This window comes from Diuraphis noxia, unplaced genomic scaffold, assembly GCF_037042655.1.
Source record: "Diuraphis noxia isolate RWA-SAM2 unplaced genomic scaffold, SU_Dnox_SAM2 contig0003, whole genome shotgun sequence".
In the NCBI taxonomy this organism is placed as follows: Eukaryota; Metazoa; Arthropoda; class Insecta; order Hemiptera; family Aphididae; genus Diuraphis; species Diuraphis noxia.
Window position 1 is genome coordinate 81,980,997 of NW_028301713.1, and position 27,418 is coordinate 82,008,414.

Below are 27,418 nucleotides of genomic sequence, written 5' to 3' on the forward strand. Positions count from 1 at the left end.
TTATATCGTTGCAATCATAGATAGGTATTAAATTCTTCAATCAGCTGTAATTTTAATGTCATTTAAAGATAATATGAAGGTTTTAGGCATAGAGTAATATTATTAGTAATATTACTCTATGGTTTTAGGTAACACTGGTAACAGAGAAGTGATAAATTGATAAACCCAGTAGTTTATTTATAGAGTATTGTCACTTTGTAGTTAATTCGATCAGCCTAATGTTATTGTTCGAGTTTTCCCCCCCTCTGCGGCCTGCGCATTTGGTATTTGTTTATTAGAAATATTTAGTATACACGCATTACGCTACCTAATAGTTAGTCATTATCTAAACCCACGTGTACGGTTTTAATAAAATATTTCGTTTATTCATTTTCTTATATTATTAATGTGAACTGTAAAGTGTTGATTATTATAAGTTTCAAAATGTTTAGTATTTTTAATATGAATAAAAAAAAAAACAAGAAAAATAATCACTCTACAGAAGATGAAAATATTTATGATCCTGGATTCTCTAGTCAAAGTTCATCTTGTGAATTGAATTCAAGTATTATAGCAGCACTTCCAGGTATGTATATAGTAAATTAATTGAGATGCTCTGCTCAGCGCAATAGTGGTCTATCTTACTAAGGATATTTTCTTTAAGGATTAAATTTTTATTTTTATTGAAAACAATTTATACCAAAGTAAGCCAATTTTTCATTTATGATTTATTTTTACTGCATAATTTCAAACAACAATGTATTGTTATTTAGTTTTTTAGATTTTATGAAATAGGCCATTATACTTTACTTTATTTGGTAGAATTTTATAATAAACAAGTTTTTTCCATGTATTTTTGTTTTAAAGAACTTGATGAATTGCCACAGTCAAATTTAAACATTGCATCAAATTCTGATTTAACCGACTTAGGTACATTGGATACTGGACCATGTCGCCCTATTCTCTCTGTAAGTTACTTTTTATAGTCTTTTAAGTTACTTATTTATTTTAACTTTATCGGCATAAAAATATATACCTTCTTAAGGACATGATGATGAACAAGATGATCAAATTAGTGCTTCAGATTCAGTAGAATTGTATTGGAGACGCACAGTTTACTTTCCTATAATTGACACTATTATAAATAACTTAAAGTTCAGATTTTCCGAAGAAAGTCTTGAAATGGCTAGTTCAATTGATTATTTTGTGGAAATGGACTATGAAAAGAGTCAATACTTCATAAATCATTATAAAGTGTGTTATATCACAATTCAAGTGATTTATGTATGTAATTATAATGATATATATTTTTATTTAAGGATGTTATGAGTATCAACTTGGATTTGTTAAAAGCGGAAATGCTTATTTTAAAGAACTGCCTGCCTTCTAGTAATAATCATAATATAGATACTATTAAAGATATTTGTAAGAATGATACATTTCCAAATGTATTTAAATTGTTACAAGTGGCCCTTACCATTCCAGTGAGTTCGGCTACGTGTGAAAGAAGCTTCTCGTCAATGCGTCGTTTAAAAAACTGGCTAAGAGCCAGTATGGAACAACAGCGGTTCACAAATTTATCAATTTTAAACATTGAAAGAAAAATTATTAACAAAATTGATTCTTTAGAAATATTAGAAAAATATTCTACTAAAAATAGAAAATTATTAGTATAAAATAATATTATTATGTTAAATAAATATGTATATGTTCCATTTAAACTTTATTATTATTTTTATCACTTAAACAAATTATATACTACTCCTAATGTATTTATAAGGTATATTATAGGTTTTATACTTAAATATTAGTGTGCTTATGGTTTTATAGTGTGAATTGGAATGATTATAATAATTATAAAATTGTTGTATGGTAGGTGTTTGGGGGTGTGGGGGCTTGCCCTCACGAGTCTGTGTCCTCTGGATAATTTTAGCACCCCCAGTGTTTGGCCTTTAGTTGCGCCTATGCCCACACGTAGTGAAAAATTTAATGTTTAGGGGAAAATATCGAGGTTCAAATTCTAAACATATGGATGTATTGATTGGTATAAATCATAGTAAAATTAATAGTTAAAAAATCAAAAAAATTTAAAATTTGGATGCTAGCCACCAGGGTAGGAAATAGCTTTTAACGTGCATAATATGCAATGATATGCATAACTGCATATAATATTCCACTAATAGATAATCAATAAATAATATATTTTATTATACACATAGTGGTTTTTATAATATAGTTTAACTTCTAAATACATCAGTGATGAAGCTTGTACATTTTATGGCTGGATAATAAGACACATAAAATATTATAATGGTACCAAAATATACACACCACATATATTTTATTGAATGTCATAGAAAATGTATTGTTCAATATAAAATAGCTTTGGATTATTTTCATTTTTTTGTTTATTTTAATAAATATCAAAATATTGCTTTAAATAAATAAATAAAAGTTGCTAAGATATAGTTGCCATTGAGAATAATAAACTGTTTAATTTATACTTTGGTCTTATTTCATTATTCATTATATCTTTGGCTGTCTTAGCGTGTGCACAAAAAAATAAAAGTTTAATTTTGTCTATAATATTATAATAATTTACTAACCAGTTAATTATTACTATTAATTATAATATCATGCCGAGCATTGTTGAACAGAGTATTACAGCATCCACCGAGGCGATTGTAATGGACAGTTCTCCTGCAGATCTGAAAAATGACATGACCGGAGAAATCGTATCGGAGAGTGATACGGCAGTGACCTGCGGTGACCTGGCTGATCGGCAATCAAATTTAATACCAAACATCGCCAAACATTTGGGTTCGGATAGCTATGAAATTGATACTGGATTACTGTCTTCAACCTTGATACAGGAACCGGAAATAATTGACTCATGCCGATCCGCGGACGAGTTGATGCCAAATACGGCTTTTCCGGTCGAGGAGTTAAGTGGACCGGCTGTAGAAATGCCAGATATCGAGGTACAACAGTCCTCAAGTTGTGTTTTGATGCCAAACCCCTGTATAAATGAGGTATTTGTTATATTATATTATATTATAAAGTTATATTATATTTGTATTTATAAACACACGCTATTTTTCCCCAGGAACCCATAATTCAGGGATCCGATGATGCAAATTCAATAACCACTGTGGCCAAGCCAAAGTGCCGTTCTGCTTGGAAAAGGACCAAGCATTTCTTCCGAAAATTGTTTTGTTGTGGTGATGTCAAGGTCCGGCGTTCTAGTTCTGGCATACTCGTCAAGCCGACGAATTCCGCGGGTGATAAATTAGATTTTAGTTCACTACCAGTCATGGAGGAACCGGTATTAACGGATTCACCCCAATTTCCTGAGGATTTTCTGCAGCAAACGACATTGAAAGTAGAGGAGTTCAACGACCCGATTGAAACTGACGTTCAACAGTCCGACTGTGAAACTATAGGCCCACAAATGACTTCCCAAGTAGAAGAGATTAATGGCCCGGTCGAAACAGACGTGCAACAGTTCCACTGTGACCTTAAAGTTCCACCGTACGAGTGTTTTGTTTCAATGTTGATTCCCGATGTGGAAACGGATTCCGTGGGTGATAAAGTCGATATCGGTTTGACTTCAAACACACACGAACAGATATTGATGGATTCACCCCGGTGTGCAGATGAATTACAGCAGCAAGCGTCTTTGCCGATCGAAGAAATCAGTGGCCCGGTTGGAACAGACGTGAAAAACTCCAGCTGTGATCTTGTGGGTTCTGTGTCAGATATAGTTACCCCCGAAGCTAAGCCCAAACGCCGCACACTGTGTAAACGCTTATTTGGTTGTGTTTTTTAAATATATTCGTCTATAATCATATTTTAAATACAAATTTTAAATTAATAATCGTATATTTTTAGTTAAGGTTTTAAAAGGTCGTCAACGCATTTATTTTTATCTGAAGGTCCAAAGTGAAACATTTAACATTTTATGCTTACAAAAATGATTCATCAATCATTATTGTAAAGATATAATGTTCCATGTTGCGTTTTGGACCTTCAGATAAAAATAAATGCGCCGACATCGACCATAATAATCATATTTCATTTTATTATTTGTTATCCATACTATTGATTTTATAATATACAAATAAATTGGACCACAGAAGTTTTTGGTGATTAAAATTTGTCATATTCTTTATTAGACCTATCGGATGATAGCATAATTTTAATCAACAAAACTCTTATGGTCCAACTCATTTGTATATTATACAATCAGTGGTTATATGTTATACTGTTCAACGTCGAATTGGTTTTCTTCAATGCTTGCTTAGTGTAACAAACCCAATAATCTGTCATTCGTGTTATATTTTCTTAACATTCAACGGTTCCTACATTCTTATACAATATACAGAAAACAAGTAACTGATAAAACGATACAATATGTATGAAGTATGATTTTTTCGAAAATATTATTTTTAACATAACAATTAACAATTTTCTGAGGAAAACGTTAGAAAAGAATATATTTGAAAAAATCAAATTTCGTACATATTGTATCGTTTTATCAGTTACTGGATTTTCTGTATATTGTATAACAATGTAGGAACCGTTGATTGTTAAGAAAATATAACACGAATGACAGATTATTGGGTTTGTTACACTAATCAGGCATTGAACAAAATCAATTAGATGTTGAACAGTTACGTATAACCACTGATTTTATAATATACAAATAAGTTGGACCATAAGAGTTTTGTTGATTAAAATTATGCTATCATCCGATAGGTCTAATAAAGAATATGACAAATTTTAATCACCAAAAACTTCTGTGGACCAATTTATTTGTATATTATAAAATCAATAGTATGGATAGCAAATAATAATTATTAATATTTTCGAAAAATCATATTTCATACATTACGATACGATCCTATAGTACTGTTTTATCATTTACTGGTTGTTTTGTATATTACATATGAATTTAGGAACCGTTGATAGTTAAAAAAAAAATGACACGAAAGTTACGGTTTGTTACACTGAGATGACATTGAAAAAAATCAATTCGACGTTGAATACAGAGTGTCCCGTGAAGCTTTACCCATTGCGATATCTCCCGAAATAATAGTGATGATATCGAAATTCTGGTTTTGTAATAAAACTCACAGGGATAAGAACTACAATTGTTTCATATTTTAATTTATTTAATGTTTTGGTAAAAAAGTAAAATATATTTAACTATTTCCAAAAAAAATTAAAGATAGCCATTTTGTAGAGTTTATTTTTCTGAAAATATTTTCGTTTCAAAATTTCATTTTCAGTAATTTCCTGATTTTTAATATTTTTTTTTAGTTTCGAGAAAAATTACAAATTATTTAACACCATAATATTATCAAACATGTGACCCGCCGCGCCACGCGCATTCCCATATGGTCGGCTGAATACTTTCCGTGTTCCTAATAGTAATAAATTTATAATCATATTTTATTTCTTCTAAACTAGAAAAAATGTCAAAAATCAGGAAATTAATGGAGATAAAATTTTGAAACGTCAATAATTTCAGAAAAATAAATTCTACAAAATGGTTATCTTTAATTTTTTTGGAAATAATTAAATAAAAAATTATATTTTTTAAATTATTTACAAAAACATTTAAATTAATTTAAAAATAAAATAATTGTAGTTCTTAACCCTGTGAATCTTATTATAAAACCAGAATTTTGATATCTCCATTATTTCGTGAGATATCGTAATATGGGTAAATCCTCGCGGGACACCCTGTATAACCATTAACCATTGATTTTATAACATTCAAATAATAGGAGTTTTTGGTGATTAAAATATTATAATAATTATCGTGATGATGAATGCATGTTGTGATTAATGTCAGCGAATTTGTATTCTCTTTCTGACCCACTCAAGATATTATGGCTATAAATATGGCCATTATGCCATATAGGTGTAAGTCGAAAAATGTTAAAATAATTATATGATATAAACAGTGGCGCCGAAGTCCTAAAAATCTAGTAGGGCGAAAAATATTTCAAGAGGCCCAACATCTTAATATCGGGAAAAATGGCATACCGTGGAGAGGAAAATGGTCAATATGAAGCGGTCCTATCTCTTAAATTTTCAAAATATGTCGGGCTATGGCCCGACCTTAATATAGGGTTCGGCGCCACTGTATATAATATATATATTAAACATTATGGTTTTTATTTCAAGCTTTTAAAAACTAAAAAAATAATGCAATGAAAATTTAAATATTTATAAAAAATAGTTATTCCTTAAAAATGGTCTATTAATATTACTTTTGATACTGCAGGTATCACATTAGAGTTGAAAAACCGCCTTAATTTGTGCGCAAAATAAAATAAGAACATTTGGTTTAATATATTGTAGACGATGGTAATAAGAAAATAAATATAGCCGAGAAAGTATTATATATTAGATTCTGGAAATTACATTTTGAAACTGGAAACATTTAAAAACAATGTTTAGTGCTATCTGGCCGCCTGAAGTTAATATAAAAAAAAACTTAAATTATATTTTTTAATTCTTTATATATATTATACATATAATTTTATTAGAAATAAGCCTTGGCAGCGGTAGTCATTGGGCCTGACATTTTAGATTCTGAGCAGAGCGATAAATGTATTGATTTTACCATGATGTGTTTTTATTTTTTGGGGGCAGTAAAAATTCTTCGACTTTTAACTTCAGTACCTTGTTAAATTAGAAAGTGAATCTAGTTGATACTTTGGAGGATCAAAAGTAAAAAAATTCTTAATATTTTTCTAAATAATCGGGATAAACAAACTAAAAATTAAGGGAAAAACAGGAAATTTTCCGTACAATCAGTTTTCGACAAAATCGATTTTGAATTTTGATGTAACTTTAAAACGAATGACCATTGATACATGAAATTTTCACCGAATGTTTATATAAGTATATTCTATCCACCATGGATTTAAAAAAAATTTTGACTTAAGTTGAACAATTCATAGGTATATGCAATTTCAATCATTATTAGTTTTTTTTTAAATTAAAATCGTTAAAAATTTATTTTTTAGGTAGAAAATCTTGAAAATGTAATACAAGGCTCTTAACATATTGTTACAACAGCCGTTGAAAAATAAAATAAATTCATAGTCACAATTTTTTTTTATAAGCATTCAAAGTTTGAATTTTGACGAAATACGTAAAAATCACAAAAATTCACAAATTATTTTAAGCTTGAAATTCATAATTAAATTTTTTTTAAACTAAGATTTAAAAATGTAATATAAGATTCCTTACAAGTTTTTCAATCTTTATCAGAAAAAACATGTCCACCGGAAATGCAAATTAAATTTTTATTAGCATTTGAATTTCAAATATTGACAAAAATTCGTCAAAACCGTGAATATTTGCGAATTATTTTGTAGTTAAAAATTCATAATATTGTTTGTATTTTTATCTAAGGTTATAAAATTCAACACTAAGTTTTCCATAAGTTTTGCTTCAAATAGGTATTATGAATTATGATAACTACATGCAATGTTTTTGGAAAAATTGATTAACCATGCCTTATGCAAAATGTGTCCTAATTGAAAAATAAAATATTTGTTTCAAAATAGAATATCTATATGACGATATTTAAATATAATATATCCTAGACTGACAAATCATCTCCGTTCAGAATCGTTTTTCGTATACAATGATGACTATTATTGCATTCCAATCTAACCTACCCTAGTCAGAGGTTCACCCCACCACCTAATGTACAGCAGTACAGCAGAGCGATACCCACTTTCACGCTTTTTTTTTATAAATGTATGCAAAAAAAAAATAATACCTAATAATATCTTGTAGTTTGGTTTTTTATAATAAGACACAAGCCTATACTACTATAATAGCAATATAAATATAATATATTACATGCTTGATAGACCGTCTCCAAACAGAATTGTTTTTCTTATACGATGGCTTAACATTAAAATATATATCCAACTAAAAGATGAAGTATACTCAACACTCAACAACTATTTTTTTAACTCTCAAGAATAACAATATTTTTATGAAAATTATATATTTTATATTCTGTCTCTACTCTACTTGTCCTAACTGGACTGGCTATCTATTGAATAATCAAATCTGTGAAGACTTTGTCTTTTGCACTTTAGTTTTTCAACCATACCTATGTCTATGTGTAGTATTAGGTAATGTTCTTTTAGAGCTTCTAAATCAAATTAATTTATTTAAATCATTAGAACTAAGTTTTTGGTGTATTTTTGTAAATAATGCTTGTATGTCATGGGATTTTTTTATTGATAAAAAAAACATAAACAATTAAATTATATAAATATATTATGTAAGCAATATTTCAATTAAATATATATGTATAAATATAACTAAATTAAATTAGATTCACATTATTAGATTTTAGATAAATTGTTTTTAGTTTTAATAAACATTAAATACACTGTTTGAATTTTTTTTAACATTACATTATTTATTGAGATTAAGGCTGTGATTTTTAGGTTCCAGTATTATGAATTATAATTAATAAATTGTATAGGTATTACATGATAACAAATACATTACACTTATACACACACACACACATATATATCATAAATATATATATATATTACAATAAGTTTAAGTATAAATAATATAAATTGTAATAAATGGTATTGCATTAAATAAAATAGTACAATATAAAACAGTGGAATATTTTAAAACCTTATAGAACTAATTTATCGTGGTATTATAAAAATAAAATTATCACAGTTTTTTAAAAAAATTTAATTCTAAACATTTATCGTACTGCGTTACTGACTATACATTAAACAAGTTGACCAATATAATATTAAATAGATTATATGTAATATAGAATATATATATTTATAATAGTATAGTTACTTAACGTGAAGTATATTAGTATAAGTAATATTATATAAATGAAAGTAAATAGTAATTAAATTAATACTAATATTTAGAGTTGTTCATAATTTAAATATAATCTAACTCTATGCATTCTAAAACCAAACATAAGAAATTATAGTTTTGAATTCTGCTAATATGGAGAAAAGTCTTTTTTAATCAATGGTGGAGGTACATTACTTGTAGTAGAGTTTGAACGACCCTCAGTTAAGTAGCCGCCAACACTTTGTACACCTAAAAAAACAATTTAAACATAATTAGATGGGTAATTTTTCATTTCAAAATTAATCTAGTCACGGGCATAACGATATTAAACTTCTATGGTACCATAACGTACCCATTAAATAAGGCATTGAAGGTGCACTTGAAATGAATAGATCATGATTTTGATCTTTGTAAGCAGACCATGCAGGAAGCTTATCCAGTTGTGCTTGGACTAAACTACCATATGACAAACTTGAAGACATTGTCTTCAATGCTTTTACAATCTGTGCTTTAGCTCTGGCACTCCCATTGACTCCATCTAACCGACCATCAAGCAATCCAACTAAATATGATATCAAGTCTGCGTCTAATGCCTAAAATTATTATCATATTGTCAGAAATTACCTATTTATTTTTATAAATCATAACTGATATTTTATACCTGTTTTACAAGGTTATCTTTTTTTGCCGCAAACATTCGACTGAGTGTTTCAGATGATACATAAATTAAACTGGAATTTTCTTGCATTGCTTTTTTCATTGGACCAATGCACTCAGTCTGAGATATGCATCCAACACATACCTAGTTGTAATTAAAATATAAATATGTAACAGATGTATAATTACAATTACTGTGTAAATTACTAAATATTAGAATATTATGTAGGTACATTAATACATATCAGAATAAAAAATTAGCATATTAAAAAAAATATATCATTATACAATATACATGAGATAATGGCCTGGTTGAGTGTTATTATTTCAATTCATAAAACGTTGACTGCTATGTGTACATTATTTTGTGCACGGTAAAATTGCCATTCATAGGTAGGTATTTTTTGTAAGCTTGCCATAAATTGGTCAAAATAAGAAGTAGGTTATCATAGGAACAAGTTATGCAATGAGTTCGCTAAAAATACAGATATTGCCTTAGAGGCTAAGAGATTTATATTTCTATTTAAAATTTACAGTTTCGTGTCAGGATTATGTACACAGAAATGGTGAGTTCAAAAATATCAGTGTAAATAATAATGTACACGAAAGCAAGTTTGGCAATTTATTGCAAGTACACAAAAATGTACACATGGCCTTCCGGGTAATTTATGAAAAAAATTAGGTGCCAGTTTTAAAAATAATTATGTATAATTTATATGAAATAGTATGATACCTCATTAAGTGATAATTGATGCAGTATCAAAAGCACTGATTTTGGTACATCAGGATTGGACAATAATGATAATTGAAAACAAAGACGAGGAATGTGACCTAATGCTGGAACTTGGTCACTGAGATGAGGTTGTGCTTCTAATAATTTAACAATTGACGTTGTAATTATTTCTAATTTATCATTCTGAAATAACAAAAGAAATTATTGTAATTTGAAATTTGCAAAACAAAAATACCTTAGTTTTAATTTCACAAAAAATCAATATCAAATAAGTATATCTATATAATTGGTTTTATTTAGTCAAATACCTTTTCTTTTGTCATAGAACTAATACATGTATCTAGAAGTTCAGATAAAAATTCTTTTGGTCTTCTAACATTCCAACCAGGGTTATTATTAAATAATCTTAAATAGACCCCAGCAACAACAATTTCATTTGTAGGTGATGATAAAACTATACTGGTGTCTGGTAATTTGATAACACCTTTAGGATTTTGTCGAAGTGTCATGTAATGCCTAAAGTAAGACAAAAATTATAATAGGAACTAGATTATTTAAAATAAATGTATTATTACTCTCTAGATATTTTGTTCACATTTCCAAAAATATGAATTCTTGATTTTTGATTCCAGACAAGTTCAGGATTTTCCTGATCATTATCCAAAAGTCTAACAGTAGATGATGGTAAATCTCTCATAGTATCTACAATTGCTAATGGTAAAATTTGTGCCAATGCTAGACGCAATCTTGGGCCACTTAATTTTTCAGTCATTAAACGACTCAAAAATATTGCACTTTTATCTCTTAGACCAGATTCATTATCACCATTACATAATAAATCAACAGCAAACAAATGTCCTCCTTTATTAAGTATATCTTTTACAATTGTTGAGGATGTTGATAATGTGATAAGAATATCTAGGATGATCATTTGGTCTGATGGTGTTGAATATAAACAAAGTAAAACATAAATCACTACTCCAGAATTAGCAATATCTGTGATACATTCATTATTTTTAGTTACTGTTAAAATAATGTTCAGAGTACAATGTTGTACTATTCGAATAGTTTCAACACGTAATAAACTGAAGAGTAAATTAAAGTGACCGATACAACTCACTTCAAGACCTATAAGAAAAAAATTGTTTTAAGTATCTCATCAACTACAGATCTATTGAAAATAAAACTTACCAGGATTGTTTAAAATTAAATTATTAAGTGCGTTTAACACCATTATAAAACTGTTGACTCGTTTTTCATCTAAAATATTATTAAGTGGATTATTGGATTTTATGTATTCTAAGAGATCCAACAAGAATGCTTTAGGGTTCTGTAAATATATTATTAATTTATGTAAATCAGTATGTAGGCGCTTTATACCAATATGGGTTCTAAAATTATTCTTTAAATTAAATAAATTCAAATCAAGTATTTACTTTGATTGTGTATTGAGGTTGTTCATTAAATACTCTTATAAATATATTCCCAACAATTAATTCATTTCTGTGACTAGAAAATGTTAAACCAATTGTTTCAAAGTTAATAGATTCTTTCTGGTTACACATAGTATCCAGAAAATCATTTAGTTCAGCTCTAGTACTATTATCCCAAACCATGTAAGGTGTTTCACAATTGCTGCCAAGTGTTTTTAGTAACTAAAAGTGTATATAAAATGTAAATACATTTAATTTAAATAATGTAGAAAAAAATAATACTTGATGCGGATTTTCTTCAGAAAGCTGTTCTGCAACATAAGGAGTCAGTAATTTTTCAAACAAAGATTTGGCTACTAAGTTTTCAGGAGTAGATAAATCGCCTTTGTAATATCCACCTAATCTAGCACATGCTTTTACTGATAACTTAGATAATCTATTAAGCACTTCCTATAAAAAAGTAACATTTATTCTTTAGTTTTTGATAACTTTAAGGATGAAATGTGTTTTTATCTTACTTGATTATTAGCCTCTTCCGACCGTTCAACTCCACATTCTTCTAATGTATAATCATATGAGAACATGTATGTTAATAAATGCCAAATCGCACCTTTATGTAGAAAACTCATCTGAAGATTTGAATCAGAAGCCATTGCAGAAATACAATCCACAGCATCACAATGTAATTTTGGCAAATTCTACAAATACAGTTAAATTATATGACATTTATATTGAGCCCATAAAAGGAATTATGAGTATTGACAACTGAATATTGATTTTTAAACAGAATTACCTAAATTAAGTGACTCTACTAATATCATAACTGAGAAGTTACAATTGAATGCAATATTGTTATTTTTATGTTCTTACAATAAAAAATAAATAATAAATATATACCTTGAAATACAATATTCTAGTGATATCATCCACTAATTGAGGCATTTGAGAGAATGTATCTCGACACATGGGAAATTGAGATGCAACTTTAAAACAAAGAGTGCAATATGTACAAACTAATACTGACATTTCTGTCTGTGTTGATGATTTGTTTAATACAGAAACACATCTTGAATAGGCTCCAAGTAAATCCTAAAATAAAATATAACATTTTATTATGATAAATATTAAATTCTTTATCAAAAGGATTATTATTCATTTAAATTTAAATTAAGTATTTCAAATAAACTCATTTTTAGTTGTATAGTGAAAACTTTACTTATTGCTAGTTTTGTAACCATTTATTACATTTAAAATTTGAATAATCAAATTTATCATTTCGGACAACAATAATAAATTGTAAAATAAAATATCTATGTAGAACTAATTTGATTCTGGTAGTAAATGCCCGTAAGTTTATTTTTTATAAGTTTCTTATTCTGATTCCCTGTCTGCAGGCCAAATAAAAATTTCCAAAGGCCACCATTTGGGGTTCTTGACTTCCCTGTCTATTTTATTCTTGTTATCATGCTAATGAATAGCAAGATAATTAATAATATATCTATTTTACCATGTTACAATAAGTATTTAAAACAGTAAATACACAATAAAACACCATATGAATATTCAGTCTGGTGATTTGAGATAAAATATTAATATATGCCTAAATAGGACTGAAAAAATAAATGTATTTGTATTTACAACACACAAATACATATTTTACTAACAATAAATCCTTGTTCACGATTGAGCTCCTCTGCATTCAATGCTGAACAATTTACTGTATGGTATGTTAGCTCACTAGCAGCTGCAAGTAACATGTTACCTTTAGAGAATAATTGTTCATCACTTGCTTCTAACCTTATGGTCTGAACTAATTGTTTGTATCCAGCATACTTATAAGGTTCAAGTTCTGTAAATGTATAAATAAATAATCTATTAATCTGTTAAATATTTTAATCTGATATAAAAATACAAACCTTTAGAATAACGGTAGAATAAAATACTTTGAGTTTGAAGTATCAAAAGAATATTATTAGGATTAGGACCATCATGTACCCACAGACTTCTACTGCAGAGAAAATCATATGCCCTATTTGCCGCAACAAATATTTCCTAGGAAAAATAAATTAATATATAGTATTATTCTTCTATTAAATTCTCATGATAAAATCTAACTTAAATTGCAATAAAATATAAAATAATATATTAGTTTTTTTTTTTTTTGTTTTTTTTTTAAGGGGAACCCGCGGCAACATAGGCCATTGGGTGTGGGGGTGGTACGGTAGAGTTATTTTTTTATATTTTTTTGTAGGTTTTTGAGTTGGTAGGGTTGTAACACGTGTTTGTGTATGTGTGGCAAGGATATGTTGCTAAAAGTCTCGGGTGGTCACCCATCCGGGAGCTAGCAACTGCGGCCGGTATGTACGCTCAGTGTGTTTCCGCAGATTGAGCGTACGACCGCGCCTCACCAAGCCACATATTATTGTTTTATATTGTTGTTAATAGAGAATAGTAATTTTTAAGATCTGTATGGTACAAGGTATCAATTATTTATCAAAGTTTATTATATATATATATTAGTTTTTCTTTTTTGAGAACTACGATTTTTAATTTAAATCACAATGGCTGAGACTCGTTTGTGCACATAATAATATATTTTTTAAATTTAAGGTAACTTGTTAGCGCACAAAATTGTGAATAAAAAGAAAACCAGCTTGTATATACAATTTTGGGTTTACAGGGTATCTGCACACTCTTAAAGTAAAATGTTTATTTTTAATCCTAGTTTTCAATCAGTTTTTATTTATCAGTAATGTTATAATCGCGATTACCAGAATTATTTATTATATTTATTTTATTTTTATACTTTTATTAGAATAATAATTTGATTGTAAACATTTTTTGTTTTAATCGACAAAATTGTAAATAATGGCTTGTTAAGGCAGTTATGCCAAATTAAATAGATTAAACAACATTTTTAAACCTGCCAGTCTATGACACCAGAATATAATTAGACAGAAAGTCCTAAGTCTTTATAAAAGGTGAAGGAAACTGTTGTTTGAGTATAATAATTTTTTACCATCAGTAATGACCAATTTGAAAATTTGGAGAGGTACGTATGTAACATTATACATGATATTTGTCTCTGAAAAAAGGTTTTTGTGTTCGAAAATTGTGCGCAAATGAGTTGTAAAAAAAGTAAATGGTCGCAAACGAGTTGTAGCCATCACTATAACTATTTTTTATAGGAATTGTTGATATTTTAACCAACAAAAAATAATTAAAAACTATAATAATGTTTAAGTTTAACCCTAGAATTTTGATGTGGTAAATAATAAAATAACAATCAATCTTCCAGTTATTGATTTTAGATAATTGATGGATATGTTGAGATAATAACATGATGTAATCAATGAGATAATCTTAGATTACTGATTAGTTATTCATGAATCAATATTTTAAATAAAGCATTAAGTAAAAAACAAATGTTACTACCAAGAACAATTTTACTTTGAAACATAAATTATATAATTCATCTACTATCGTTTTCTTTTGTCTAATTTGTATGCGTATTTAGATATTATCGCTAAATAAATATCATACCACTTATCCCTGTTCTCTACAGTTTTCTTCCATTAGATATAAGGCTCTATTACCATAATAATATTAGTTTCCTTGACATAGTCTTTCTACCTTAACATAAGCTTCTCTAAAGGTTTTATTTCTCTTCAATTACTAGTTTAAAAAAATATTTTTGTATATACCTTGCAATACCAGTATTCTATTAAGAATCTGTTGAACTATATTGGACATTTGAAATTGTAACTATTGTTCATTATTATGAAGTAATCTCCTACTTACTTAAGGAATAATACCTAATATCGAGCTATATATTTTCCAGGGCACTTTCTAACAAATTTCAAAAATCTTTATTCTTTCTCCTCAATGGTCACATCTCAGAACCAATTAATTGATTGTTTTAATGCCATGTACGTCCTCATTTAAAGGCTTTTTTTTGTAAGAAGTCCTTCATTTGGGAACTTTTAAGTTTATACTCTAAGTACTCTGATTGTATTCTTGACAATATTACTGTTTTTATATAATTTTGTCTAAATAATCATCTCCAAAATTTTTTATTTGGTTCATTAAATTTAATGTTGTTTTTCTAGATATGGTTTCAATTCCTATGGCTAACAACTAGATATTCAACTTTCCTTGTGGGTTTTATGAATTTTCTCTTAATTTTTTCACTATTTCTATATCTAATGATGTAATTTTAATATATGAACATTTTTGAACCTATTATCTATTGTTCCAGAGTAATAACTTAAGTTTGATCCAATTCATCAATATATATGTATATATGTATATATTATAAATATATAAATATTAATTATTAATCTTAAGTAATAATTTATTTGCATTGAATTAACAAAAAGTAAATTTAAATGCTACTTACTCGTCCTTTAGGGTTTTTATCAGGGTGATTAGCTTGGGCAAGTTTATAATAGGCTTTTCTAGTAGTGGCTTCATCATAATGATGTCCTCGTTCTAAGCCTAGAGACACATATGCATCATCTATAGACATGGCAGGTGGCTTTTTTTCTACTTCATTTTTCCAAGCTTCTAGTACATCTTTCAAAAGTGTTATCTAAAAGTAAATATAAATAAAAATGAACACAATATTATTATTATTAAAGTTAGCTATTGCTTAAAAATTCTAAGAATATAATCCTACTGGATCATTAATTGGCCAGTCTGGAAACCTTTGAACATCACACAAATGCCTTAAATAGAATATATTACAAAATAATTCTGATTGCAGCTGTGGGTAACGCACAACAGGTATAGCACAATATTGGTAGTATGCTTTATTATTTCCACGAAGCTTGGGTGTAAAATCAGCAATATGACATGCAATTTTTTCAATTAACATTCGTCTCATTTCAGCATTCCAAATAGCTTCTGGAGTATCAAATTCTCCTAAAAATATTTGAGCAAATTTTTCAGGGCCATGGTTTTCCAAATAAAAGACCATTGCTTCTGGCAGTAAAGGTCCAAGTACACTTCTTTGCATAAGTTCTCCACTTTGCACCTATTAAATGTTAAATCAATATTATAAATGCTATAAAAACATTTAACTACATAATATTCTTACCTCTTCATTTCGAAAAGCTTGACAAGTATGGGTAAGCCTTAAAAATTTAGCAATTGGCAAAATATTTGAACCTGTATACATCAGCAAAAAGAAAAATACTCCAGTCATGTACAACTTAGCTGCATTTGGGTTGTCTGATGCAATTTCACACAGTAAATATGCAACTTTTTCAACGAGAATAGGATCGAATGTTAAAAGAAGTTGAACTACATGAGGCAGATGAAGAGAATCAGTTAAAGCTCTCCTGATACGTGCAATTGGCCAAATAATCGCTCCATCATTATCTCTAATATAAAAACGATTATAGAATTATTATCAAAGTTTTCATGTGTTCAAAAAAAAAACATCAATAATCTTGACAGGGTCAAATATATCAGTTAAAAAAATTCTAAAATCTATAGTAATAAAGCATTAGCTAGAGTCAAAATTTAACATCTTGCAATTTGAATAAAGGTAGTTGAATTAAAAATATTTATAATTTAAATCATTGTAATAAACTAGAATATAAAACTTAATAATACTATTATGTTTGAAAATTGGTGTTAAAATTATTACCGGCTGGGATAATATTGACACATTTTTATCAACATAGAAAGTATAAGAGACGCTAGGTCAGTTTCATTCATATAACTTTGATCTTTTGCTAATACTGTCCACTTGAACTGACTTAACTTAAAAAGAGGTTTCCATCCCTCTAGTCCAGGAGTCCAACATTTTGACATAGGTTTTAATATACCTTGTTTGTATAAATCTTTCATCTAATAAATTCAAAATAATTTAATACAAAACATAAGATGATTTGTTATTGTTTATACCTCTTGAAAAGTAATAGGACCATTGGATTTATCACCATTTCCAAGTCCATAATACCACTGTTTTTCATTATCGAGTAACATATCTTGGCCAGCCTCTATCACATTTGTTTGTGTAGGAACAACAGCTCTTGTTGTATGTAAATGTGCTAATGTTAGCAAATCGACCAGAACAGTTACACCTTTTGATTCAATTATATCTTTAACATTCTGTTTATTTAGTACAAGTTTGTTAAGAAATAAGAGCAACCTGTCTCTTTCAAGTTTTTCGACAGTCTAAAAATAATAATAATAATAAATTATAATGGAAATTGTATAAAATTAATACTGATAATTATAGTATTTAACAGGTTTCATAGTTTAAATATTTAAAAATTCTTTGATAAAATAAAAACATTTTTATTTTACTGAAGGAAAGCATATTTCCGATCAATAATTAAACTGTATGGGTACATTAACTGAATAGCATTACAGATATAATTGGGTATAAAAATGTAATTTTTATTTATTCGAAATGATTTACCTTTTCTAATTTTACAAGAATATATTTGGTATCAGTAAATGGTCCGATTTCCTCAAAATATTGTCCATAAATCACAGTCATTGCTTGAAGACATAAACATTTCATATCTATTTTTAAAGCTAATAAAAATCGATGGTACAGATCATAAAAAAATCGGAATCTGCAAATATTTGAACATTTATATAGCTTGGATAATATATACATTTTTTTATTTCTTACGGATTTTTTATTGCAAAATCTATACTTCCGTCTAAAAGTAATCTTAAGTAATAACCATCAATACAAACTTCATCTTGTAAACTAGGGTATTGCACTTCAAATTCATCATGATTCCATGCAATTAAACTATTTGTGGTAAGTTGGCGATCTGAATTAAATGCTTGAATTTCTTTTTTCAAAGCATCATGGAGTTCTTCTCGAGTCTATCATAAAGTTAACCAAAAAATAAAAAAAATATTGAATTATATAGAAAAATGATAATCTATAAATAATGAAATCTAACACAATAAGCAAATGTGATATTATGGAATAAAATCAGACATGAATAAGAAAACACAATTAATAGGCCCCACAGACTTGTCTCCGTTATACAAATATAATATACAACATAACAAATCAACACAGCAGAATTAACTTTGGATTTTTAACTTTAATATGGGTAAATTGACCTATTATTAAATACATTACCTGGGTGTGGTATTGGCTTTAAATAATATTTAAATGTTAAAGTGAATAACTATAAAAAGCATTTTTAAATTGTTATATTCTACACATTTAGTAAATTACAGCAATTCATATTAAAATTTAAACAAAAATTAAAAGCCTCTGAGATTCTCTAGATCAGTGGTTTCCAAAATCGCGACATATTATTATTAGACATTATAAGTCACGGCTAATTTTGAATAAATATTGTCTAAATATAAATATAATCATTTTATAATGCTTTTTTTAATAAAAAAAGTCCAAGTTGTGGTGGCACACACACCTTTCAAATTTCACGGCCCACCCTTTGAGAAACACTGCTCTAGATAATATTTGTGCCTTTAAGTTTGATAATAGGTCACTTCACTTTAATATTAAGGCAAACATGAAATTCCTAAATACATTGAATGTTTTTGTAAGACAAATATATGAATTCAATATTCTTTTAATGACATTAAGGAGATGCATGCCAAGGGTTACTGTAATTGTTTATTAATATGTCATAGTTATTTTGAACCTTTACTGAAGCTTGTTACAGAAGCATATATAAAAGAAGTTATACAATTTTTGGAGTACAATATTTTAATTTGTTGAATTTTATTTTGACATTTAATTTGAATTGGCATGTTCAAGGGTATTACCAAAATGGTTATGGTAAATACATATATGTCATATCTGCAAAATATCTGCTTCTCACAGAATTTTAAATTAATGTTAATAAAATAAATAGTGCATACACATAGTAGCATGCAAGTAAAAATGGTAAAATATTTAACACACAGTGTTAATGAGTACAATTTATTGGATTCAGATTTCAGAGTGTTAGACATCTTATTGTTGACGCTTATAAATTGATATAAGGACTTTTCTGGAGGCCACATCTGTGAAGAATTTCTAGACACGCTTATGTAAATACTAGGGTACAACAGTAGATTTGTTCAATTATAGAGACTGATAAGCCAAATCAGACTTGGATTAGTTATTTTAAATTAAAATAAATCACATATTTTTTTTAAAAAGTTTATTCTTATATATTATATCTGAGCTAGAATATAATTCATAATAATGTATACAGTGATAATTAAAACAGTACCTGATGATTCCATAATAAACTAGGGGAAGTATGGTTTTTATTGAACTTGTAATAAAATAATTTCCAATTTGCTTGACTTTTAATTCTTTCTCTACGTCTTCTTAATACAATTGGACGGACTTGCAATTTGTCTTCTTTTCTTTCCAAACCTAATGATGCTCCCCAGTGACCCAAAGCAATTTCTACTTCTTTCTCTAAAGTGCGAAGTTTTCTTTCTAGCGCTGCCAAGTGGGGATTTCGTTGATTTTTTGTTGCATGATCTTGAGCAAGTTTTAGATTATCTCTAGTAATTAAATAATCTTCATTTTCATCCATTTCTACAGATTCACTTGATTCCAAAAATCTTATTAAACCTGATGGCTAAATAAATAAATATTTAATATTAATACAATTTTCCAAAAAAGTGTTTGGGAATCATATCAAATTTACCATTAGTCGGGATAATAAGTCCATAGCAATTGTATTATTAGTGACCCACAATCCAACCAAGTGCCTGGAAAGCTGTCTATGTACAAGCATACGTCTATTATCATCACGAGTAAATAACGCTGTTAATAAATGACTAGGTAATGCTGCTTCAGCTAATGCTAATTCTTGCATTCGTCCAGATATTTCAGCATCACCTTCTTCTATTATTGCTCTCATAACTAACCCTGCACCTTTCACCACAGTTAATGACGGATGCTACAGAATAAAATTAAACAATTTTATTCGGTTTTTGAGATTAAGTAGTTATATAATTATTTAAATTTTAACTTCATATTGTACTATTAATTATTCATAGTCGATAATACAAATAGAAATATTAATTACAATATTTAAAAATACAAATGAAATATTAGATAATCAAAAATCATAAAGAATTTGTTGCTTATTCATGTACTTAAGGCAATTCGATCCTGTCCCTGTTTTCTACCAAAAAATATATATCCTATTCTAACTATTCCATTTATCCTAATCATTAGATAAAACTTCTAAAAAAAATATTCGAATTATTCAAGGAGCATTCTTGAAAATATTTTCCACTTTTTTTTAAAACTGCACTCCTTGAACCCTTAAAATGAGATTTTTAATATTAAAAATTAAAAATGTTGATAATATATTATGTCTAAAAATTTGTTTAAACAATTTAACTGTCGCTTTCAAATAAATTGTATGGCAAATTGAAATATTTTTTTCAAAATTTTATCAGATAAATAGTAAATAGAAAATATGATTTGAAAAAGATTGATACTTTTGACCAAAAAAAAAAAAAATAGTTAATATTTGTGTGATAAATTAATGACATGTATCACTAATGAGTAATAACCACTTACTATGCACACATTTATACAACCCACATAGAAAATTGCCTATAATGAACTCCTTATAAATTAGTCGATATTGAATCTCTTTAATTATAAATTATGATTAAAAATGTATGTTTATAGTTAATTTTTTAAATTATTAAAAAGTATTTTTATTTATCATCGTTAAAATTTCAAGATTCAGTATACATATTTCTTTATAATAATTATTTTATTTTTGAGAAATAAAGCTGAGGCACTATTCAGATATAGACATTAACCTTTAAATATGAAATTATGTACCTGAAAAAGTTGAAATAAATATCTGCCTCGTTTTGCCACCAATGCTAATAATGTATCAAAATGTGTACCATCAGTTGTTTCACTATAGGGCACACAAAGTGCAAAAGTAAGGATATCCAGCATAGCAGATACCACTAACGCACCTGTTCCACGTTTCTTAGAAAAAAAAAGTAAGTTATGTTAAACTTAGATTAAGACTCTACAGATATGAAACTTACTATATGCTCCACCCACATATCAAGCAATGATTCTAAAAAACTAGAAGTAGCCAAAAGGGACGATTTATTGAGCTGTTCTTGCCGTATATCACTGTCACGATGCATAGGTTGCATAAGAGTACATATCATATCTAAAGCAGCATGAGTTATAGCTTCATGATCTCTTTTTAATGCTCGAGTCACTTTTCTTCCAAGTTTGTCTTTAAGCCTAAAAAATAAATAAATGTTAATTTTGTAATAAACATTTATACCTTATAGATTTTAATATATTGGTACTTGTTTTGTATACTTTCTATAACAGAATAATGATATTTGCTCTTCAGTTTTAGGAGTGAATCGACTTGAGTTGTAAACACAAAATTGGCTTAATCAGAGCTATAGGTATAATTTTAAAATCTTATTACATTTTTGTTTTGTTTCGTATGGCCCTATGTCCGGGAGTGGGCACGAAAGCCTAGTTATTAAATTTGAATATTTTTTTTACAAGTATTTTCAGGAAACAAAATACTAAATTTCTATTCTTTTTTTTGCCGCAAGTAGAATTGAAAAATATTTGCAGGCTAATGAGTGATAAAGTGTACCCTGATTTTTGGGACACAGGTAGATATAAATATTTACTTATACAGTAGAAGTTATTTATCAGGAATATGGATAATTGATGAAGTTGTGTTATTGAAACAAAATATCTAGGAATGGGCTTACTACAAGTAGAAACAACTGCTTATTAGAAATAGGTTAATTGACACATTTCACTATGGTTCAAAAGTGTTTCTAATAAATGACTTCTACAGTTTTTGTGACTTATTATTTTATTCTTATTATTTCATATTTTTTTTTCATTCTCTAACTAAATTACTTATACCAAATAACTATGTAAATTATGTGTTATATTTTATTATATTTGATAAAAGTGTTTACCCGTTGATTAATATAAATAATAGATATTTAGCCTATGAAGCATCTGCTGCATACATGCGTCTATCTAAAATTACACCCTAAAAGTGTATGACTATATTATTGTATAATACAATGTTGATGTTGAAAAGTATAAGAAAATATTTTAACTCCTAATATTAGAATGATAATGATAATATAAAATACAGCATGTAGAAAAGAAATATAATTTTATACTACATACTCTGGTAACATGATAAAAGTAGAAAAGCCTGCTTTAGTAGCAAATAATCTTCTTAAAGCATGAAATTGGGCCTCTAGTTCATGAACAGCAATCTCGTTCTGATCACCTTGATGAGCAATTATTGATGTAAGAGCCATGACTATTAATTTTTCTTTATTTTCAGTAAATAGTTTCTATAAATTAAGAAAATTGACATTTCAATTCAATGTTAGATTATGGAAATATATTAATTTTCAAATGAATTATCTCATAACTGCAATTAAATTAATTACCAAACACAAAAATTATTTAACATAATCAAGACATAAACTTATAATTAATTATTTTACTAGATAAATAAAAAACCTAATATCATACAATATTTTTAAAGCTTAATTCACTAAAACAAGTAACAAACTAGTAATTTGATTATATCATATTATTATATAATAAAAATATAATAAGAAAAAATATAATTTTGTAGTCTCACAGTAGACCTAACATTACATTTTAATTTATTAAGTCATAATCAATTTATTTGTTAAATGAAATAAACATTTTTAAAGAAATTTAGCTAGTTTTTACATTTAGTAGTAATAAGCTCAGTTTTCATTACATTGTTCACAAGCTTAATAATTAAATTTAAATTTCTTGTAATTAGAAAAAAAAATGTAACTATATGACGTAAGGTCTAATAAATAAAATAAAAAATGCAAACTACATAATTGTATGCAATATTTTCCAAAGTAAAAATATGATATAAAAATTAAAATGTCGTTTTTAGAAATGATAGTAAATAAGTTATATAATGTAAAATATTGTTTTTATTTATAGCTGTATAACTTACATCTTCAGAAACAGAATGAATTAAGCCACTGTACTCAATATTAGCATTAAATCTATCCAAAACTTCAGCAAATGACTTTCTAGGTGGAGGTTCTTTAATACATTTTAAATGGTTAGATTCAATCTAAACAATAAAACAAAATACATTTATAACAAACAATACTTAGAAAATTGAATAAGCTACCTTACTTCTTGATCAGGCGATACATTAAAAGGTATAAGTCTTTTATCTCGAGGAGTAGGAGAAAGTTTTACATGTATATGATGATTTCCAGATGATCTTACACTATCTAATAAAGTAGCCAGAAGGGAATCTCTATAAATTTAATAATTAATATTAGTATGTAAAACATTTATTAGGTGATTTTACCAAGTACCTATTGGTAGCAGTGTATGAACGACATGATGAATCTGCATACTCAATACAGAATTGTTGTGCATCAACTGGATCTCGTATTAAAGCAAAAACAGATGACAATGGTCTTAATGTGACAACCGTATATGTCTGTGGATCTCTCTCCAGTAAACAAACTTCACTTAAGCAAAGTAATCTCCGTTGTGGACATTCTTGATGTCTAGGAACACCAATTTTTTTTACTTGAAACTCGCAGACAGATGTAACATGTTCATCTGAACTATATCGCCCTAGTCTTTTGGTCAAAAAATCGTCATGCGTTATACTGTGTCGGAAAAATTCTATAGATATTTGCAAGTATATCATAGCTCTTTCTTTGACTTTTTGAAATATTTCTTCTCTATTTGAGCTGATGAATAAATGCTAAACAATTTTACCCTATTAATAACATAAATAATAAAACCAAAATGTTTGTATTTATACCATTCTTCCATAAGGTCGTGATATAATAACAAAACCACCTGGGATATCTTCAACATGTTGAATAGCTTCAATGTCCTTGTAACGATAACTAGCAAGAACTTGAGCAGTTGCAGTATCTAATTGATCAATAGAAATAGGAGTGACATTTATAGTCACTGGAAGTCGAGTATCAGACCAATGATACTTAAGAGCTTCATAATTCTATAATCATTTAATATTCACAATCAATAATTACAAATCTAAATTTTTAAAGAGGCAATTATAATCTTTTGCTTACATATATTTCTTCTTGACCACGTTCAGAAAATTGAAGTCTAAATTTGAGAGCATCAGTTAATAAATTTGAACGAAAATCAGTTGAAAATTTAAATTTATCAAGTTTATTTTTGTCTCGAACAGATAACACAAAACCACCTGCATTTTGTGGATCCACTTGTATAGATATTATTTGGTTATATGAGTATCGATTGGTTATTTCTAAGCTATTTGGATTATAAGTAGTGATACCATGAGTACCAATACTAAATATTCTTTTATATCTGAAAAATTATAGAATATTAGAAGTGGAATAAACAAAATATATTGCATTACAACTGTTACATACTTGCCCCTCCAAGAGTGTTTCGTTACAAAGTAACAAACAACATCTGTGTTATTTGGGATGGGTATCATATTATCATCTAAAACAGACAAATGTATTGTAATAAACAGAAGATGTCATAAAATAATTATCAAGTTATTATATACACATCCATACAGGGTGTTCAATTCACACAATGGTCATTAATTCATTTATAATGTAGTTAGTCTTTTTTTTTAGACTTAACATACAAAAAATTACAAAAGTATATTTTATACCTAAATTAGTAGTTGTATTGAAAATATGTTACCAATGTGGTACTAAAATTGATACAATATGGTTATAAAAAGTAAATAAAAGTGTAGATATATAAGAAAATAATGGATAATGCATACAATTCAAATATAATAGGTAGGTACATACCTAATTTATATTCAATACTTGAAACGAAAAAAATTACAGTATATTTAAACTAAAGATTATTTACATTATTATTTATTTGTAGATAAAATGTATTATGAATTATATGCTTATTATTATAAATGAGTACTTTTAACTATTCTACTAAAAGTATCTACCTAATTTTTAAAACAAAAAACTAACTGTAAAAACAATAACAAAAGAAATTGACTATTCTTTTAGAGTTGGGATCATTTTAATATGCTGCTTAATTAAGTTTTTATATTGTTTTACTTATTTGATAAAATAAAATTTTAGTGGTAATCTATTATTTTGTGTTAAATAAAGATTTTAAAGTAATATACAATAAACATTCAAAATGTTTAAAATCAAAAACTTTGAGCATAGTTTACAAAAACAATAATTTTTAATTACATAACAATTAATCATAAATCACTATTTAGTTCAATTGGTGTGTAGATTATATCTGATATCTTAAACAGAAATTTAAATTCAATAAAAATAAAATTTAAAAAGAACCATCCAATATGCTGAATGGAACAAAAACTGATATAGTTCAATCTACCTAATCAATTGCACACAAAAGAACATAAAAAAAAACATAAAACTAAATACAAATAAATTGTCATACTTCCTGGCATTGAAATGTTTTGAGAGTACAGCTTCCTAAATCATTGCAGAGCAAAATATTAACTCCTAATTAAAATATGTCAAAAACAAATTTGACAAAGGTTTTTGCTTGAAAAACGTTGAATAGTACAATAGTTGTTAGCACTTGACAGTTCGTAGCTTCATTTTAAGTTAATATTAATTTTTTTTATCAAGATATAAACTTTTAGGCGACAGTACACGACGATTGCTGATTGCTGATTGATCATTGATAATAATATTTCAATGCTACCAGACCACCAGACAGTAAAATAAACATTTTTATCACAGAAAAATAAACAATTATCAGGAAGATCCGTGCGTTATCATTATTGTCACGATATTTCATGCAAGAAAAAAATTCAGGCAAGCGACGAATGTGTCAAAAACATAGATAAGTAGGTATTAGTTAATTTAAAATTTAAATGTTGTTTTTTTCTATAAATTAGGCAATTAGGCTTGTGAGTTGTGGACGTTGTGGTGTTGTGGATAACGTGGATAGTGGATTCGTCCTCTCCATCTGCTTGTGCTTGAAGTATTTTTTTAATGGCAGTTGTTAATGTTGTTATTTTCACGTCCATATTGTCACAGAGCAAGGATATTACCTATAGGATATGATATTGTATTCTATTTTGATATTATGTACAAAAGTTGTTAAATATAAATTATAAGGCATCTTAAGACAATACTCTGTCAGCAGCTGCAAGCTATAATTATTTAGGTCTTTAAAGTGCATTTTTTGCTTCTTAAAATACTCTTGCATGCGGGCGTCCACGTCTCCATTTCGATTGTGTATATATTTATATAACTGTAGTACAACAACTCCAACATAAATTTTAAGCTGTATTTAGTCTAGAATAAATGATAATTTCCGTAGGTATGTCCGTTTCGGTGATCGGCGTCCCTTTCTTTTTTGAACTATTTTGATTGAGATCGACACTTCACCAGCGGCGGATTAAATATTATATAGTTAGACAAAATCGGTCAAGTTTTATTTGAGTAGCCAGTAGGTATACAAATTGCAATCATAGATAATCAATTCATATTTCTGTAAGGTATAATTCTTTATTTAAAGCTACGTATGCAATGATTTGATGCATAGGTACTTTTATACTTTCTACCCAAGTAACCAATAAGACAATAACAATCATTTATGTTTAAAATAATACTAATTTCTTCTAATTATTTCATATTATTTCTATTATTTGTAAAATGCAATCGATAACAATCATTAATAAACAAAAACATT

The 27,418-nt window shown here is 27.5% G+C and overlaps 3 protein-coding genes across 4 annotated transcripts; 2 read left to right on the top strand and 1 right to left on the bottom strand.

Annotated features, from left to right (window-relative positions):
- The first annotated feature begins 247 nt into the window (after positions 1-247).
- LOC149057873 (zinc finger MYM-type protein 1-like) lies at positions 248-1,700 on the top strand. 2 transcript variants are annotated; one of them, XM_089224398.1, is made up of 5 exons: positions 248-565; positions 847-947; positions 1,025-1,233; positions 1,299-1,404; positions 1,465-1,700. In XM_089224398.1, the coding sequence occupies exons 3-5, from the start codon at positions 1,162-1,164 to the stop codon at positions 1,653-1,655; spliced, it is 369 nt and encodes a 122-aa protein (XP_089080524.1). In that variant the 5' UTR covers positions 248-565; positions 847-947; positions 1,025-1,161; the 3' UTR covers positions 1,656-1,700. The 2 variants fall into 2 exon arrangements, with proteins under 2 accessions (XP_089080524.1, XP_089080523.1); XM_089224397.1 differs by having other exon boundaries at positions 252-565; positions 1,299-1,700.
- A 114-nt stretch (positions 1,701-1,814) lies between these two features.
- Positions 1,815-4,331, top strand: LOC149057874 (uncharacterized). The gene is made up of 2 exons (XM_089224396.1): positions 1,815-3,011; positions 3,086-4,331. The coding sequence occupies exons 1-2, from the start codon at positions 2,616-2,618 to the stop codon at positions 3,806-3,808; spliced, it is 1,119 nt and encodes a 372-aa protein (XP_089080522.1). The 5' UTR covers positions 1,815-2,615; the 3' UTR covers positions 3,809-4,331.
- Positions 4,332-8,439: 4,108 nt separating this feature from the next.
- Positions 8,440-26,395, bottom strand: Rme-8 (receptor mediated endocytosis 8). Its single transcript, XM_015521834.2, has 32 exons — positions 26,153-26,395; positions 25,126-25,201; positions 24,799-25,060; positions 24,522-24,722; positions 24,061-24,461; positions 23,873-23,999; positions 23,685-23,807; positions 22,859-23,031; positions 21,721-21,928; positions 21,503-21,658; positions 20,343-20,597; positions 19,914-20,273; positions 18,338-18,540; positions 18,119-18,278; positions 17,599-17,871; positions 17,339-17,541; positions 16,784-17,069; positions 16,364-16,720; positions 16,085-16,276; positions 13,602-13,737; positions 13,350-13,534; positions 12,583-12,774; positions 12,204-12,383; positions 11,968-12,135; positions 11,689-11,907; positions 11,444-11,582; positions 10,828-11,380; positions 10,561-10,768; positions 10,253-10,435; positions 9,524-9,664; positions 9,215-9,455; positions 8,440-9,111 (listed from the first exon to the last, which is right to left on the bottom strand). Exons 1-32 carry the CDS (start codon positions 26,160-26,162, stop codon positions 9,011-9,013), a joined length of 6,672 nt encoding a protein of 2,223 aa, XP_015377320.2. The 5' UTR covers positions 26,163-26,395; the 3' UTR covers positions 8,440-9,010.
- Positions 26,396-27,418: the final 1,023 nt, after the last annotated feature.